At 45.2% G+C, this 19,708-nt stretch overlaps 1 protein-coding gene across 1 annotated transcript; it reads right to left on the minus strand.

The window, feature by feature from the left end:
- Nucleotides 1–494: 494 nt before the first annotated feature.
- On the minus strand, nucleotides 495–2,096 carry LOC127310375 (FBD-associated F-box protein At1g60410-like). The gene has a single exon (XM_051341057.1). The coding sequence runs from the start codon at nucleotides 2,094–2,096 to the stop codon at nucleotides 495–497; it is 1,602 nt and encodes a 533-aa protein (XP_051197017.1).
- Nucleotides 2,097–19,708: the final 17,612 nt, after the last annotated feature.

The following is a 19,708-nucleotide window of genomic DNA, read 5'->3' on the forward strand; positions in this document are numbered from 1 at the left end:
GCAGGTGCGCCACAGAAACCTTATTTTTGTGGCGACGTTTCTGTGGCGCACCTCCCATGCGCCACAGAATCCGTTTTTGGTGCGCCACTGATGAGGCTTTTCCTACTAGTGAAGGCGATGGTAGCATGGTCCAGAAAATTAGCGGACTGATTGGGGGTTAGGTCGAGAGATATATGTAATGAGGAGCAAATCTTTACTGTTGGATATATTGAAAGGAAAAGAATTCCAGGGAAGTTGCTCATACACCACTAAATCTAAATTCAGTATTCAGCAGATAGGAATATGTACTTCATTTTAGTTTTCACATCAATATCAGTTAACTACTTTGTACTGCAAATATCCTTTTCGGTTTTCTTGTGACATGTGCATGTCTTCCAATAACAAATATGGTTCTTCAATGTCCTTTAATTAGTTTCTCAGGAGATGACAATTGCCACTAATATGGATATACCTAGAACTAAAATATGTCTAGATACATGTTTGCCCCTAAGAAACTACCACAGGTTTAGCTGGTGCACCTGAAACCCGGTTGTGTCTGGCAGGTTCCTGGCACGGAACGATTCAGCTCTCCATCTTGCGAGCTTGTGGCGGATGTGCTCCGGCCAGAACTGGTTCCCGTCGTCAATGTGCATCTCCTCAAGGACCATGGCGTTCTCCACGAGAAACTTGGCTAGCTGGACTTGGAAGCAGTCGACCTCCTTGGTATTGAACAGCAGCGTCACCTTCCGCAGGCTTGTCTGAAGACAGGTGAACGACGCACAATTGTCCGACAAGGCTGCAGGAAGCTCCGAGACCTTGCTGCTGCTACGAGATGAAGCCTTGGACACGAGCATCTCGAATCGGTCCATGGATTGGGCGAATGGATTTGTGGCCGGATCCTTGTTCTCACCCTCAAGCAGATAGTTGTAGTTCCACCACATCATGAGTCGGAGCTCGGACATCGCTGGGCATGAGCGGAGAAGCCTCGCCATTGACAACGCAATGATGCTGCCGCTATCGTGCTCGTGGAATACGTCTAGGTGTAGGAGCTTGAGGTTCGGGAAGGTGGGCAGGATGACCCCACCGTTTTCCTTCTCGCCGTCGAGTATGTCCTCCATGGCGTTGACGGTCAGCTTCAAGGCCCTCGTAGTGGAGAAGCTTGTGAGCATACATGGCATGGGTTGCGGGCTGTCTCCCTTGTAAGTGGCGTCGACATCGACACGTGCCAAACCCGGCGCCGGTGATATCAGCAAGAGCTTGACGGGGTGCCCGTGGTAGCGGAAGGAGCGGAGGCTGGGCATGTCGAGCTGGATGCCAATGTGGCCGTAAGCCTGTAGCTCGTGCTTTTGGGGATATGTCTCTAACTCTAGGATGGTGCATGTCAGGCAGCGTAGGCAGAGGGGCAGCCTGCGATAGGTCGGCATGTCGTAGTATAGTATAGCATCGGCTGGATCCAGGGGCTCCAGCGGCTTCTGTGCGACGTTAACTAGGAATAGGCTGGTCAGCACCGGCGCGGCGTCGATCATGGCCTGGAGATACCCTTCCATGAAGAAGCAGTTTCGGAGCCGAAGATCTGTCAGGCGCGGGAAAGCAAGGCTCGGCGCTGATGGTGGTTGGAGATTGCATTGTTCGAGCTCCAGCACCCGGAGCGTGGCGGCGCACGTCATGGATGCCAGCGGCAGGCCGTACTTGGGACTGTCGTACCGGCAACTGATGATGAGCTCCTCCAGTTTTGCCGTGGAGCTGTCGGCGGCGAGGATGTCTGCGACCCTGCCACTGTCTCGCGGTTCCGCGTAGTCCACCCCGCTGTCGGTGCCGTCTATCACTAGGTAGAGCGTGAGCCTCTTGAGGGGTGTGCGTCGCGGAATGGCGGCGAGCGCCGCAAGGGCGTCGTGGAAGAAGGCATCCAGCGGCGAAGACCTGAGGCGGTGGTGTTCACCCTTGGAGTTGGCGGGCAGGTAGGGCCTGATGTCCAGGTTGACTGCGCTCGTGCGGCGCCACAGAGGACGCCATTGGCGCGAGAGGATGGCGCTGGCCGCGGCCTCCCGCGCAGGCGCGAAGGATAGAATGTGCTGGAGCAGATCGTGTGGGAGGTCGGAGAGACGGTCGGCGGCCATCGCGTCGATTTCGCTAAACATCAAGCGGTGCGCGTAGGGGCATTATTTATGGATCATGTTATGAATCACGAGTCGGTATGGCTTCCGGATGAACTGGAGACTCTCATCAAAGTTATTAGGCGATGAACTGGACGGCCCATTATGTTTGTTGGTTCTCTATAGTCATCCCACGGCCCACAATGGTGTGAGCAATCCCTAAAAAATATTTATACAATGGTGTGAGCAAGACAATGTAGTGTTGTGGATATACCAACTATGTATACCATAACGAGGTCCTAATTTCGTAAGTTTAGGTGGTCCACAGATGGTGGTGAGATCTATAACTCAACCGGACGGTGCAGTTGCTGGAAACCAAGATGGAGGAGTCCAGCACGGAGACAAGTAGGCGGATTCGGCCCATAGTAAAGGTGGGTCGAATCCTTGAGGTGCACGACAAGATAATTTAGTGTAGCTTAGACCTAGTCGTATCCAGTTGGATCTCTACCATTGCAATCCTAGATCTGGGCGTCTATATAAGCCAGATCCTAGGAGCCTAGAGGCACGACACAAATCATTGTAAGCTTGCACTTGTTGCCTGATAATTGCAGACAAGCACTAGTAGAGCCTCACCACCGTCATGAGGTTTCTGAAGCTGGGTAACTCGTGTATCCCTGTCCCGGTGAATGCTCGCCCCATGGCTCCCCCACTCTCTTCCCTCCGTGAGGCACCTCTCATCGGATCACCATCGAATACGCAACGACACTTGGCTCCCACCGTGGGGCCAACGATGTCGGGAAGACGGATTCAGGCGGGATCTGCCTTCGCAGGCATCGGTAACACCGTAGCCATCGGGCGCATCCTCTACGACGGCAACTACCCCATTGTCTCGAACGACGAGTGCCGGATTCCGGCGAAGGGAGAACGTCATACACTGTTCCATCGTCCGAATCGGTGGAATCCACATCTTCATCGGAGAAACTAGTGACTCCACTAGGTTTGTCGGAACAAACCTTGCACAAGCCTCTGTTGGGCCGGATAAGTTAGGAGAAAACCGATCTGAGCAGGATCCACCAATGGCCGTATCTGCCCTATATCTGGAAAATCCATGCCCACCCAAACAACCCATGTGCTAGATATGTTGGTGGAAGACCAATGCATATCCACTTGGATTTCTCAGGTATTAGAGAAGCAAAAGTGTCACTTCGTGCACTACATTGGATCTACGTCTGGATCCGCTCCTGATGAGGATGCCAGAAACGACGAGTCCATATTGGATTCTCTCGATCCCGAGCTTGCGAGATTTCACCCATGAAATCAGATGAATATGAGGCAACCATGAAGGAGTACAACAATGAGCTCACGACAGTTGATCAACCACCTGCCGCCCAATAGGTCTTGGCGACCATGACAGGGCTAGCTGGAGACGACACCGCCAATCCGAGCAACCCGGGGGTAGAAAGAAGCACCTAAAGAGGATGCAGAGCAATACGGAACCGCCACCACCCTAGTTTCCACCACAACATATTGTGTTTCCACCTGGAACTTCAAGAACCCCATGCAGACTCAGAGACAACCCTGGTCGGTACATAAAGTTATCTCTGAGTGATTTCACAGGCTTTAGTTCACTTGTGATGACGAAAGATGGTTTGAGACTGCCCAATCGTCGTTCAAGAGAAGTGATGGTGTTTGTTTGTTTTCTCTTGATTTATTTTTGAGTCATAGTAAACACCACACTATTACGAGGGGTGGTCTCGATGAGCTTGATGGGTATGTTGTTCTTAGACTAAACACAACCTACCACATATATACCATCACACAAAATGAGAGGAGAGATGGCTCGGTGGAGAAAGAAGTTATTTTGGAAGCCCTCAGCGAAATCAGCAGCGAGATCGGCGGTATCGATGTGGTGACCCGACATACCACTGCATGTTGTAATATGCCAGTCGTTGACATAATAGTTGCGAAGTGCCAATCTGCAAATATTACATCTCTCAGAGTGGTAAAATAGAAACATAACTGGTCCTTTATTCAAGCACTTAATATTACAAGCCATATGTGTACATTATAGTTGAGATGCTCCTGGGTCCAGAGAGGATAACTCGGTAACTCTAGTTCGACTTTATCTAACTTACGAATAACTGATAACAGTAAACTAAATACCATGACTACTCAAGCAGCGTCATTCCATAAAATTGATGTTGCCCGACTAACTACTATGTATTGTTTCTATGCTTCTACTTCCTCGCTGGCCTCGTCTTTGTCGTACGCGATCATATAGCCCACCCCGCCGACTCCTCCAGTCAAGTTGGGTTCTTCGTATAAACCTTCTTCTATGTCTTCCGTTCCTTCAGGGGTCTCATCCGGGTTGTTCATGCAATCTAAGCACGGGATTCAAATAAGGATGAGTACAAACATACTCAGCAAGTTCATGATAGGAAAGAGTGTTTAATGCACTAACTACAACCATATACCAGAAAGTCATAGGTAATGCATGTTTTGAGAAACGTTTCTTCAAAATGTTGCTTTTATTTTGAAAATCTATGTCCGTTAGCCTTCCCAAGGTGGTGTTTCTTTCCTGCTGCGTTCGTTATTCTTTCCCGGAAAAGGGAGTGACAAGCCACAATTCATTACACTCTGTAGAGGTGTGTTACTTTTCTCATAGGAGAACTTATCCTTGTTACCAATCGGGCATACTTTCTCGTCCACACTTTCTTGGTGTGAGGCCTAATATAAGGTCCAAGCCAATAATTGTCGTCCTTCTACGCGACCCCGCATACCCACCCTTATTGTAGTTCCGACCTTGGATCCTCGTCGGTTCATCCGACCTCGATTATATACTCCGCTGGTCCACATACCCCTTAGGTATGTTCTGGCCTCGGTACCTTCGTTGGGCTTCTACAATCCATCATACACCACGGTACCGTGGGGACTTATTAAGGGTTATCCACCACTCCGGTTGCTCCCAATTGAAAGGACACGGGTGCCGCCCAGAGTGGGGTGAATAGGCGGTTTAAAACTTTTACGAATATGGCTTACCAAATGCGGAATAAAACTAGCGTTTTATTTGTCAAGCACAAAAACCTATATAACTAGGGTTCAGCTATGTGCACCAACAACTTATGCTAAGCAAGATAAGCAACTATGTGATAGCAAGATATATGACTTCAAGCACGAAGGCTATCACAAAGTAAAGTGCATAAGTAAATAGCTTGTGCATAGGAATAATTGAGGTGACGCAGAGATGACGATGTATCCCAAAGTTCACACCTTGTGAGTGCTAGTCTCCGTTGGAGCGGTGTGGAGGACAAACCACTCCAAACGCCACAAAGGTCTCACCGTATTCTCCTCGAGCCTTCCCACCAAAGGGGAAGACCTCGATCCACTATGAAATCTTAAGGGTGGTCACCGAACCCGTACAAAGCTTGGAGAAATCTCCACAAATTAATTGGAGGCTCCCAATATACCGCCACAAAGGCCTTGCACTTGAAGAATCTCCACAACTTACTTGGAGTCCCCAAGAACACCACAAAGACCACTAAACCGTCTAGGGTCCAAAGACCCAAGAGGAACAAGCTCCGGGAACAAGCTCCCGAAGGTAATATCTCACCAACTTTCACCTCCACGTATCACCGCGGAGAAGTCAAACCGATGCACCAAATGCAATGGAAAGAACACCACAAAGATTCTCAAGTCCTTTTCTCTCAAATTCCAACAAAGCTACAGAAGCTATTGGGGGAATATGGGAGGAAGAACAAATAGGAGGACACAAAATTCTCCAAGATCTAGATCCCAAATATTTACTCGCAAATAGATGATTTGGTTTGGTCAAAATGTGAATCTAGATCTCCTCAAACTTTCTCTCAAATAGATGCAAGAATCATTGGATCGGGAGAAAGATCTCAAGATAAAAGATCAACAACAATGGCGAAGGAGCTTAAGATAGAGAGGAATAAGAACTATGCATAGAAGAGAGAGGAGCCTAAGAAGGGGGCTGCCCATTTTCTGCCCGTTGGGCTAGACAGATGTTGGGCCGATAGTACCGGCAAGGTGGGCACGGTACTAACGCCCGAGGTCGAGCACGCGGGGCGCGCAGCTTGCGGAGTGAGATAGAGACGGCGCGGGTCAACAAGTGGGGGATTATTTTCTATGAATTTTAGAGGTGCAACCCCTCAATACGAGAAATCGAGGAAATCACCGATATCGAAAATGCAACAAGTGATATACGCGAAATCCGTTTTCGATGAACTAGAGCTTGTCATGAAAATAACCACAAGCTCTAAAACATCACAAGGACAAGATCCAAATAAAAACCAATAAAAGATGGTGCAAGGATGCAAAGGTTTGATCACACTTCGAACGACATGATCGAGTTACTCAATCGAGAGCCCCTTGATAGTACGACGTCTAGCCTATAAATCGATCTCCCAACTAAACCACGAGACCGGTAAGAAAGAAACCCTATCAAGAGTAAACCTTAACCTTGCGCATTCCGCTTGAGCTAGGTGATGTCGATCTTGACCGCGACAAGATGTAACATCTTTCTTGATTGTGCTTGCTTGATGATGTCTTGCGGATTGCTCCCCCATACTCCACTATGAGAGAGCTTCTTCTTCTGTGCATCTTCACATATCCATGATCACCATATGAATGGCAAGCTTCAAGCATATGATCTCTTCGAGTTGGCTCATCTTGAACTTGCACCTTATTTCTTCTTATTGCAACCTTGAAGCCAACATATGGTTCAAGCATTGACTATGGACAGCTCTACAAATATAACTTAATGCAATTATTAGTCCATAGTGAGTGTCCTTAATTACCAAAACCACACCTGGGGGCTCTATGCTCTTTCAACTATGGTATAAATCACCTTATAGTCCTTTTCCAAGCCCGCTTTCACCTTCTTTGCAGCAATGTTTGGCGTCGTGACTAAAACATGAGTGATATTTTCTGCAACCCAAATCTATGATATCGTTGTTGATACTCTGTGTGAATTAGTAATGCAAGTATGTTCAAAAGGTATTTGATACTTCCATCAGGTTGGTGTCTAGAAGAAATGTACCACTTGCAAGGCTTCTCTCCCCCATCAAAACCTCTGCACCTAGCATAGAACTTCTGTTTATCTCTTCACTAAGTCTTGGCATCAAACTCCTTCTTGACTGCACAAGTCTTGAAACACATCATAAACTCACCCATTGGAAACAACTTCCCTGCTGCAATAACATGGTTTTCCTTGTCATAGACAATTATCATCTCATCATCATGTGCATCATCTACATCATCTGGAGCATCTCTCATCAACTCTCCATCAACGTCTTCAAAAATTTGTATGTTACCATCATCAGACATATTGCCTTCATCCCTCTCCTCTTTATCTCTATTATCTACTGGAATGCCAATTTTTTTGGCCATCTATGTTTCAGCCATTGGTGCAATGACCAAATCAGCACGAGCATGTAACTCGACCAAATTTCAATCAACATAAACTACAAGCCCTGCATTTGCATCAACATCAACCCCCGGAGATATTATTGTCACTTCAGTACATATGTGAACTAGCTGCCTCTTATGAAGCCTAATCATCGTCTGCCATATGTGAAATCAACTTTGCGGGGACATATCCAACATTAGAATGTAAATTCAGATCAACGAGCTCTGTATTAAAAAAAACTCTTTGCTTTTCCAACCTTCTTGCCGGTCAATTTCATCAACTATCTCCTCTCCATTATCAATTCGCACATACCCGCCCTTCCAATCTTCATACCTTAACAAGGCTACTTCTTGCTTTGGACCCCAATGAATACTCTCCCAAAGTTTCTCCACCACATTCTTCACGGCCTTCTTTTCCATTGTCTGCAGCTCTTGTGGATAAATCTATGCAAATTTAACCTCCTAGCCCACAGTTGTATCTCTATCGATGTACCGCACGCTACCATCACCTAGTTTCACCTTACATGGAAAGAATTTGATAGTGATTTGGAAGTGTCTCCGCACAACATCGACTCCACTTTGAATTTCACAGTGAGGTTGCGGGAATCATACGAGGACCAAATCAGGTTAAAATTCAGAGATACTGAGATGCATTTACCTATTAAAAGTTTACTCTGGCGGCTCCATCTCATTGCCCTTGTTCAGCAACCCGCAATCTTGGTGAGGCGACTACGGTCAGATCCCCTCCGAAAAGCACCCTCGAGAATTAGTTGAATGGAATTGGGCAAGGTTCTAAGATCACTCACCTAATAACCTCCTGCCGCCGAGAAGGAATGGGCTGCCGCCGGAGAAGAGAAGGGGACACTGGTGAACGGCCGGGCACGGCGGAGCGGGGCTGAAGTTTTTTCTTTCTAGATGGCGCAAGCTGAAGGTTCACTGTACAATATCCCGGGCAATTACATGGGACCCACCCATTTTATTGTAACCTCATATATCCATAAAAACGTCGCACCAAAGCGTTAAGCCCGATTAACCACCCGTGTCGCCTCCAAGCTATTTAGGCACTTAGAGCACCTCCATCCGTCTCCCCGATGAGGCCCCCGGCACCCCTTTTTTTCATCCGGACGGCGTTATTCGGCCTAGCCGCGCCCCCGGTTCCTTGTTTTCCCCTGGAAATGGGCCTAAATCCATCCGGAGAGCCCAGGCCATCCCCGACGTCCCGGGGTGCGCTCGAGGAGTCCGGACAAGAGAAAAGCGGAGATGGGTCCGCTGTGTCGACGAGATAACACGCGAACCCCACCACTTTCTCATCTCAATTCCCCCTCCCCTCTCTTAGCTCTCTCACCGCCGGCACCACCCCTCGCCAATCCGCCGGCTTGTTGCCTGTATTCCGCCGTCCCTCCTCCCACCAGCATATATTCCGACGTCCCTCCTCCCGTATGCCTATATTCCGCTGTCGGGAAACTCCTCGCGTCGCGCCTCGCTTCGACCACGCCCGACAGGTGTTCTTCCATTTGCCTGGGCGGACATGGACTCGGACGAGGAGGAGGAGCAGATGTTCGCCAAGATTTTTGAAGAAGAGATGGCAGCCGCCGCACAAGTCAAGCATCTGATGTGCGTGAGACACACGTCCGTTGGGAACCCCAAGAGGAAGGTGTGATGTGCACAGCAGTAAGTTTTCCCTCAGAAAGAAACCAAGGTTTATCGAACCAGTAGGAGCCAAGAAGCACGTTGAAGGTTGTTGGTGGCGGAGTGTAGTGCGGCACAACACCAGGGATTCCGGTGCCAACGTGGAACCTGCACAACACAATCACAGTACTTTGCCCCAACGTAACAGTGAGGTTGTCAATCTCACCGGCTTGCTATAAACAAAGGATTAGATGTATAGTGTGGATGATGATGTTTGTTTGCGAAGAACAGTAAAGAACAATTGCAGTAGATTGTATTTCAGATGTAAAGAATAGGACCGGGGTCCACAGTTCACTAGTGGTGTCTCTCCCATAAGATAAACAGATGTTGGGTGAACAAATTACAGTTGGGCAATTGACAAATAAAGAAGGCATAACAATGCACATACATATATCATGATGAGTACTATGAGATTTAATCAGGGCATTACGACAAAGTACATAGACCGCTATCCAACATGCATCTATGCCTAAAAAGTCCACTTTCAGGTTATCATCCGAACCCCTTCCGGTATTAAGTTGTAAACAACAGACAATTGCATTAAGTATGGTGCGTAATGTAATCAACACAAATATCCTTAGACAAAGCATCGATGTTTTATCCCTAGTGGCAACAAAGACATCCACAACCTTAGAACTTTCTCACATCGTCCTGCATTTAATGGAGGCATGAACCCACTATCGAGCATAAATACTCCCTCTTGGAGTCACAAGTATCAACTTGGCCAGAGCCTCTACTAGCAACGGAGAGCATGCAAGAACATAAATAACATATATGATAGATTGATAATCAACTTGACATAGTATTCAATATTCATCGGATCCCAACAAACACAACATGTAGCATTACAAATAGATGATCTTGATCATGATAGGCAGCTCACAAGATCTAACATGATAGCACAATGAGGAGAAGACAACCATCTAGCTACTACTATGGACCCATAGTCCAGGGGTGGACTACTCACACATCGATCCGGAGGCGATCATGGCGATGAAGAGACCTCCGGGAGATGATTCCCCTCTCCGGCAGGGTGCCGGAGGCGATCTCCTAAATCCCCCGAGATGGGATTGGCGGCGGCGGCGTCTCTGGAAGATTTTCCGTATCGTGGCTCTCGGTACTGGGGGTTTCGCGACGAAGACTATATGTAGGCGGAAGGGCAGGTCAGGGGGCGTCACGAGGGGCCCACACAGTAGGCCGGCGCGGCCAGGGCTTGGGCCGCGCCGCCCTGTTGTGTGGCCACCTCGTGGCCCCACTTCGTTTCCTCTTCGGACTTCTGGAAGATTCGTGGAAAAATAGGACCCTGGGCGTTGATTTCGTCCAATTCCGAGAATATTTCCTTACTAGGATTTCTGAAACCAAAAACAGCAGAAAACAACAACTGGCTCTTCGGCATCTCGTCAATAGGTTAGTGCCGGAAAATGCATAATAATGACATATAATGTGTATAAAACATGTGAGTATGATCATAAAAGTAGCATGGAACATAAGAAATTATAGATACGTTTGGGACGTATCAAGCATCCCCAAGCTTAGTTCCTACTCGCCCTCGAGTAGGTAAACAATAACAAAGATAATTTCTGAAGTGACATGCTATCATAATCTTGATCATACTATTGTAAAGCATATGAGATGAATGCAGCGATTCGAAGCAATGATGAAGATAATGAGTAAACAAATGAATCATATAGCAAAGACTTTTCATGAATAATACTTTCAAGACAAGCATCAATAAGACTTGCATAAGAGTTACTCATAAAGCAATAAATTCAAAGTAAAGGCATTGAAGCAACACAAAGGAAGATATAAGTTTCAGCGGTTGCTTTCAACTTCAACATGTATATCTCATGGATAATTGTCAACACAAAGTAATATAACAAGTGCAATAGGTAAACATGTAAGAATCAATGCACACAGTTTACACAAGTGTTTGCTTCTAAGATAGAAAGAATAGGTAAACTGACTCAACAATAAAGTAAAGGATAGGCCCTTCGCAGAGGGAAGCATGGATTACTATATTCGTGCTAGAGCTTTTCATTTTGAAAACAAGAAACAATTTTGTCAACGGTAGTAATAAAGCATATGTGTTATGTATAAGATATCTTATAAGTTGCAAGCCTCATGCATAGTATACTAATAGTGCTCGCACCTTGTCCTAATTAGCTTGGATTAACACGGATTATCATTGCATAGCATATGTTTCAACCAAGTGTCACAAAGGGGTACCTCTATGCCGCCTGTACAAAGGTCTAAGGAGAAAGTTCGCATTGGATTTCTCCCTTTTGATTATTCTCAACTTAGACATCCATACCGGGACAACATAGACAACAGATAATGGACTCCTCTTTTAATGCTTAAGCATTCAACAACAGTTAATTTTCTCATAAGAGATTGAGGATTAATTGTCCAAACTGAAACTTCCACCATGAATCATGGCTTAATTTAGCGGCCCAATGTTCTTCTCTAACAGTATGCATACTCAAACCATTTGATCATGAAAATCGCCCTTACTTCAGACAAGACGAACATGCATAGCAACTCACATGATATTCAACAAAGGTAAAAGTTGATGGCGTCCCCAGAAACATGGTTACCGCTCAACAAGCAGCTTATTAAGAAATAAGACACATAAGTACATATTCTTCACCACAATAGTTTTTAAGGCTATTTGTCCCATGAGCTATATATTGTAAAGGCAAAGAATAAAAATTTAAAGGTAGCACTCAAGTAATGTACTTTGGAATGGCGGTGAAATACCATGTGGTAGGTAGGTATGGTGGACACAAATGGCATAGTATTTGGCTCAAGGATTTGGATGCACGAGAAGAATTCCTCTCAATACAAGGCTAGGCTAGCAAGGTTGTTTGAAGCAAACTCAAGTATAAAAGGTGCAGCAAAGCTCACATATGAACATATTGTAACTATTATAAGACTTTACATTGTCTCCTTGTTGTTCAAACACCTTAACTAGAAAATATCTAGACTCTAGAGATCAATCATGCAGACCAAATTTTAACAAGCTCTATGTAGTTATTCATTAATAGGTACAAGGTACATGATGAGCTTAAACATGATCTATATGAGCACAACAATTGCCAAGTATCACATTATTCAAGACATTATACCATTTACCACATGCGGCAACCATATAGCAATGAATGAAATAGTCCAACTTTCGCAATGAACATTAAAGATAAAGCTAAGAACATATGTGTTCATACGAAACAGCGGAGCGTGTCTTTCTCCCAAACAAAGAATGCTAGAATCCGATCTTATTCAAATAAAACAAAAATAAAAACAAACAGACGCTCCAAGCAAAGCACATAAGATGTGACGGAATAAAAATATAGTTTCACTAGAGGTGACCTGATAAGTTGTCGATGAAGAAGGGATGCCTTGGGCATCCCCAAGCTTAGACGCTTGGGTCTTCTTAAAATATGCAGGGATGAACCACGGGGGCATCCCCAAGCTTAAACTCTTCACTCTTCTTGATCATATTGTATCATCCTCCTCTCTTGACCCTTGAAAACTTCCTCCACACCAAACTCAAAACAAACTCATTAGAGGGTCAGTGCATAATTCATATATTCAGAGGTGACATAATCTTTCTTAACACTTCTGGACATTTCACAAAGCTACTGAAAGTTAATGGAACAAAGAAATCCATCAAACATAGCAAAACAGGCAATGCGAAATAAAAGGCAGAATCTGTCAAAACAGAACAGTCCGTAAAGACGAATTTTTTAGAGGCACCAGACTTGCTCAGATGAAAATGCCCAAATTGAATGAAAGTTGCGTACATATCTGAGGATCACGCACGTAAATTGGCAGATTTTTCTGAGTTACCTACACAGAACCCTGCCCAAATTCGTGACAGCAAGAAATCTGTTTCTGCGCAGTAATCCAAATCTAGTATTGACTTTACTATCAAAGACTTTACTTGGCACAACAATGCAATAAAATAAAGATAAGGAGAGGTTGCTACAGTAGTAACAACTTCCAAGACTCAAATATAAAACAAAGTGCAGAAGTAAAATAATGGGTTGTCTCCCATAAGCGCTTTTCTTTAACGCCTTTCAGCTAGGCGCAGAAAGTGTGAATCAAGTATTATCAAGAGACGAAGCATCAACATCATAATTTGTTCTAATAATAGAATCATAAGGTAACTTCATTCTCTTTCTAGGGAAGTGTTCCATACCTTTCTTGAGAGGAAATTGATATTTAATATTACCTTCCTTCATATCAATGGTAGCACCAACAGTTCAAAGAAAAGGTCTTCCCAATATAATGGGACAAGATGCATTGCATTCAATATCCAAGACAACAAAATCAACGGGGACAAGGTTATTGTTAACCATAATACGAACATTATCAATCCTCCCCAAAGGTTTCTTTATAGCATTATCAGCAAGATTAACCTGATGAGTCCCTAAAGCGGGTCCTGATGGAGAATACTGATGTTTCATGATTTCTTGCACCACACGAAGCGCAACTCACTCAAGCGTATTCACCAGGCTCTCAGAATGCCGATGTAGAGAATGAGCCACAGCATAGTTAATTTCTTGTCGCAGGGCTCTGGTACGTTCCTCCGAAGGGAGAGACAGATCTAAACCCTCGAACGCGCCTTCGGGTGTGAATCCTTTAAACCTGATGCCGTGCGAACGGGTCTTCTCAAAAGAGCCGATGAGATCGGCTTCAAAGATGGCCTTCAGCTCATCGTATTTCTTCTTATGTTCTGCAGGTAGATCCTCGTACTTGATCGGTTCGTCCGACATCTTGGCTGCCGATGTTGACGTGGTTGTTGTAGAAAGTGTCCCACCGGGCGTGCCAGAATGTGCTGCCTGCCAAAACTCACCGGCGAGCAGTGGTTAAGCAACACGAAGAGCCGGGAGGCTCCCACGACCGCTTAGTGGGCCCTGGCGCCTCGCGTCGTCCCGCAAAGTCCTAGCACACGTCCAGGCGGCTGCGAGGGCGTGCCACCTGACCTAGACCTGGTCAGGAAGGTGTTGGATTGCTTCGACTAGTCTCCTGCATGGTAGACACGTAAACATTAAATACGAGCCTGATCGGCTCAAAGTTGCCTGTGGATCGGCTCAAAGAGCCGATCGCCCCATGGTTCACGTTGGATTTACGATGACATGGGGATCCTGCTTGATCAAAACAAAGCTAAACCAATCTACGACAGTTTAGGATTTTCACCGCATAACCGGAACATCCTACGCGTAGCTGGGCCTAACAGATACGAAAGATGATGGAAACTACTCCTAAAAGAGGCCTAAAAACCAACATTAAGTCAATTCCCGGAACATCCCTTGTAGGAACGGTAAAACAACACCTAACGCACTACCGGATCATCCAACCCCAGCATAAGGCCTAATCATGCAGATATTAAACTAATCCTTGAAGAACAAGGAGCAACTATAACAGATCGGATCTACTAAGTAACGAACAAGCAAGGTGCTGCCCTTACACCTGGATAGGTGCAAGGACAGCTAGATATCGAAGGACAGCATTGCTAAAATATGTGTAAGAAAAGCATCAATGCAAGCCCCAAAACATCTACGATAAATAGTGCTACTCGCCATCAACAATGCTTCAGCACGAGTAACACAAGGTAATCGAATAAACGTGTACTGCCTAGATCGCAAGATGCGATCTAGGCAGCATGATGCTTACCCGGAAGAAACCCTCGAAATAAGGGGTGGCGATGCGCCTGGTTTGTGTTTGTTGTGAACGTGATTGTCCTTCTTTCTCAATAACCCTAGATACATATTTATAGTCCGTAGACTGTCTAACGTGGGCATAAACCCAACCGTGTACGAGCTAGACTCTGTCTTCCAATTCTAAATACGATCTAATAATATACAGATACACGGGCCATTTAGCCCAAACTCTCGTGCGAGGCCGCTTTAGATATTCTCCATGTGCATCTTCTTTAAGCCCATCTCGATTACGGCCCATCTCCTGATTTGGCCAAAATCTGGTGATAACACATCCAAATAACAATTTTTCAACGGTGGCAAGTCAAGCATATCATATATTTTCTCAGGCATAACAGAAATACTTGCACCAAGATCACATAAAGCATTACAATCAAAATCATTGACCCTCATCTTAATGATGGGCTCCCAACCATCTTCTAACTTCTTAGGAATAGAAGTTTCGAGTTTTAGTTTATCTTCTCTAGCTTTTATGAGAGCATTTGTAATATGTTTTGTAAAGGCCAAATTTATAGCACTAGCATTGGGACTTTTAGCAAGTTTTTGTAAGAACTTTATAACTTCAGAGATGTGACAATCATCAAAGTCTAAATCATTATGACCTACAGCAATGGGATCATTGTCCCCAATGTTGGAAAAAAATTTAGCAGTTTTATCACAAGCAGTTTCAGCAGTTTTAGCAGTTTCAGGCAATTTTGCACGCTTTGCACTAGGAGTAGAAACATTGCCAACACCAATTATTTTACCATTGATAGTAGGAGGTTTAGCAACATGTGAATCATTATCATTACTAGTGGTGGTAATAGTCCAAACTTTAGCTACATTATTCTCTTTAGCAAGTTTTTCATTTTCTTCTCTTTCCCACCTAGCATGCAATTCAGCCATCAATCTTATATTCTCATTAATTCTAATTTGGATGGCATTTGCTGTAGTAACAATCTTATTTTCATTATCCTTATTAGGCATAACTTTCAATTTTAAAAGATCAACATCAGAAGCAAGTCTATCAACCTTAGAAGCAAGAATATCAATTTTATCAAGCTTTTCTTCAACAGATTTGTTAAAAGCAGTTTGTGTACTAATAAATTCTTTAAGCATGGCTTCAAGACCAGGGGGTACACTCCTATTATTGTTGTAAGAATTCCCATAAGAATTACCATAACCATTACTATTAGCAGAAGGATATGGCCTATAGTTGTTACCAGAATTATTCCTATAAGCATTGTTGTTGAAATTATTATTTTTAATGAAGTTCACATCAACATGTTCTTCTTGGGCAACCAATGAAGCTAAAGGAACATTATTAGGATCAACATTAGATCTACCATTCACAAGCATAGACATAATCACATCAATCTTATCACTCAAGGAAGAGGTTTCTTCAACAGAATTTACCTTCTTACCTTGTGGAGCTCTTTCCGTGTGCCATTCAGAGTAATTTATCATCATATTATCAAGAAGCTTTGTTGCCGCCCCCAAAGTGATGGACATAAAGGTACCTCCAGCAGCTGAATCCAATAGGTTCCGCGAAGAAAAATTCAATCCTTGCAGCGTGTCTTGATCTCCCCGGCAACGGCGCCCGAAAACAGTCTTGATGTGCGTGAGACACACGTCCGTTGGGAACCCCAAGAGGAAGGTGTGATGTGCACAACAGTAAGTTTTCCCTCAGAAAGAAACCAAGGTTTATCGAACCAGTAGGAGCCAAGAAGCACGTTGAAGGTTGTTGGTGGCGGAGTGTAGTGCGGCGCAACACCAGGGATTCCGGCGCCAACGTGGAACCTGCACAACACAATCACAGTACTTTGCCCCAACGTAACAATGAGGTTGTCAATCTCACCGGCTTGCTGTAAACAAAGGATTAGATGTATAGTGTGGATGATGATGTTTGTTTGCGAAGAACAGTAAAGAACAATTGCAGTAGATTGTATTTCAGATGTAAAGAATAGGACCGGGGTCCACAGTTCACTAGTGGTGTCTCTCCCATAAGATAAACAGATGTTGGGTGAATAAATTACAGTCGGGCAATTGACAAATAAAGAAGGCATAACAATGCACATACATATATCATGATGAGTACTATGAGATTTAATCAGGGCATTACGACAAAGTACATAGACCGCTATCCAGCATGCATCTATGCCTAAAAAGTCCACTTTCAGGTTATCATCCGAACCCCTTCCGGTATTAAGTTGTAAACAACAGACAATTGCATTAAGTATGGTGCGTAATGTAATCAACACAAATATCGTTAGACAAAGCATCGATGTTTTATCCCTAGTGGCAACAGCACATCCACAACCTTAGAACTTTCTGTCACTGTCCCAGATTTAATGGAGGCATGAACCCACTATCGAGCATAAATACTCCCTCTTGGAGTCACAAGTATCAACTTGGCTGAGCCTCTACTCGCAACGGAGAGCATGCAAGAACATAAATAACATATATGATAGATTGATAATCAACTTGACATAGTATTCAATATTCATCGGATCCCAACAAACACAACATGTAGCATTACAAATAGATGATCTTGATCATGATAGGCAGCTCACAAGATCTAACATGATAGCACAATGAGGAGAAGACAACCATCTAGCTACTGCTATGGACCCATAGTCCAGGGGTGGACTACTCACACATCGATCCGGAGGCGATCATGGCGATGAAGAGACCTCCGGGAGATGATTCCCCTCTCCGGCAGGGTGCCGGAGGCGATCTCCCGAATCCCCCGAGATGGGATTGGCGGCGGCGGCGTCTCTGGAAGGTTTTCCGTATCGTGGCTCTCGCATCGGGGGTTTCGCGACGAAGACTATATGTAGGCGGAAGGGCAGGTCGGGGGCGTCACGAGGGCCCACACGCAGGCTGGCGCGGCCAGGGCTTGGGCCGCGCCGCCCTGTTGTGTGGCCACCTCGTGGCCCCACTTCGTTTCCTCTTCGGACTTCTGGAAGCTTCGTGGAAAAATAGGACCCTGGGCGTTGATTTCGTCCAATTCCGAGAATATTTCCTTACTAGGATTTCTGAAACCAAAAACAGCAGAAAACAAAGAATCGGCTCTTCGGCATCTCGTCAATAGGTTAGTGCCAGAAAATGCATAATAATGACATATAATGTGTATAAAACATGTGAGTGTCATCATAAAAGTAGCATGGAACATAAGAAATTATAGATACTTTTGGGACGTATCAGCATCACATGTTGATCCTAGCTTGCTTTTCCGGCCTGTACGCGGAGAAGGCCATTGGTCGACATGGTGGGTCGGCACCAGGTCGCCGGAAGTGCAAGCCGAGGCAGCGAATGGAGGGCTACTGCATGCTCTACGACGACTACTTCACCGACAATCCATTGCACGGTGAAGCTGTTTTTAGGCGTTGTTTCAGGATGAGTCGGAAGCTCTTCCTGAAAATTGTGTATGTCCTTCGAGACTACGACTTCTACTTCAGATGCAAGTTGGATTGCACCGGCATGGTAGGGTTTTCTGCCCTCCAAAAGTGCATGGTGGCTATGCGGATGGTGGCATATGGAGCTCCTGGTGATTCTGCCGATGACTATCTTCGGATGGCGGAGTCCACCGCTCTTGATTGTTTCTACCGGTTCTGTAGGGCGGTGATAACAGTGTTCGGGGACATCTACTTGAGATCACCCACTGTCGAAGACACTGCCCGAATCCTCACTGTCATTGAAGCTCGAGGATTTCCAGGGATGCTTGGAAGCATTGACTGCATGCATTGGAAATGGAAGAACTGTATGTTTGCCTGGCAGGGAATGTACAAGGGTCACAAAAAAGGCTGCACTGTGATACTTGAGGCAGTGGCTACCTATGATTTCTGAATTTGGCACTCGTTCTTTGGTATTTCGGGATCCAACAACGACATCAACGTCTCACAATGCTCGCCGATCTTCTCCAAGCTTGTTGAGGGTCATGCTCCCACGGTTGACTTTGTGATCAATGGTCGGCACTACAACAAGGGATACGATCTTGTAGACGGTATCTATCCAAAGTGGGCAACATTTGTGAAGACTATCTCAAACCCCGTCCTCCCGAAGGAGGCGGAGTTTGTTAAGGAACAAGAAGGTTGCCGAAAGGAGCGTGCAATTGGTGTCCTCCAACACAGATTTGATGCAGTCCGATTCCCCGCTATGACTTGGTCCAAAGATCAGATGTGGGAGGTGATGAACAGATGCGTGTGCTTACATAACATGATTATTGAGAATGAGCGAAAGTATCATGTTACTCTGAGCGAGCAAGCTGCACCATATGACAGAGAGGGTCCTCTTGCACAACCTAATCACCAGGTGCCAGCATCGTGGATTTCGTTCATTGCTATGCGCCAGGAGATTCGAGACTCCGCAATGCATCAACGGCTGCAGGATGATCTGGTGGAGCACATATGGAGGCTTCGAGGCAACACCAACTAGTTTCCATTTGATTTGTTTCAAAACTTGTTAAATTATTTGCTTGCTTTGTTGAACTGTAACGTTTATTTATAAAAATAAGCAAAATATTAGTCAAAATTTGTCAAATACGCCGAATTGTGAGTTTATTTGTAAAAATAAAGCCAAAAACACCGATCTTCGAGCGTCTACTTGGGAGGACCGCTAGAAGTTTGGCGCTGCTCACGCCAAACTTTCGTCTAATTCAACGCTATTTAGCGCCGAATTGACCGTGGGGAGCGCCAACGGCTCTTAGAAACATGGCACGAGAGGGATTGTGATGTCGTGTTTCGTCCAATACCACTGAAAGCGTCCCACATGATCTATTCTCCCGAAAGTAGAGTAGTATGTCTTTGAAATAGGAAC

The sequence above is a fragment of the Lolium perenne genome, chromosome 6, assembly GCF_019359855.2.
Source record: "Lolium perenne isolate Kyuss_39 chromosome 6, Kyuss_2.0, whole genome shotgun sequence".
NCBI lineage: Eukaryota > Viridiplantae > Streptophyta > Magnoliopsida > Poales > Poaceae > Lolium > Lolium perenne.

What these genes read in the sequence shown, in the direction of transcription:
- LOC127310375 (XM_051341057.1), bottom strand. Translation starts at nt 2,096, where the DNA reads ATGGCCGCCGACCGTCTCTCCGACCTCCCACACGATCTGCTCCAGCAC.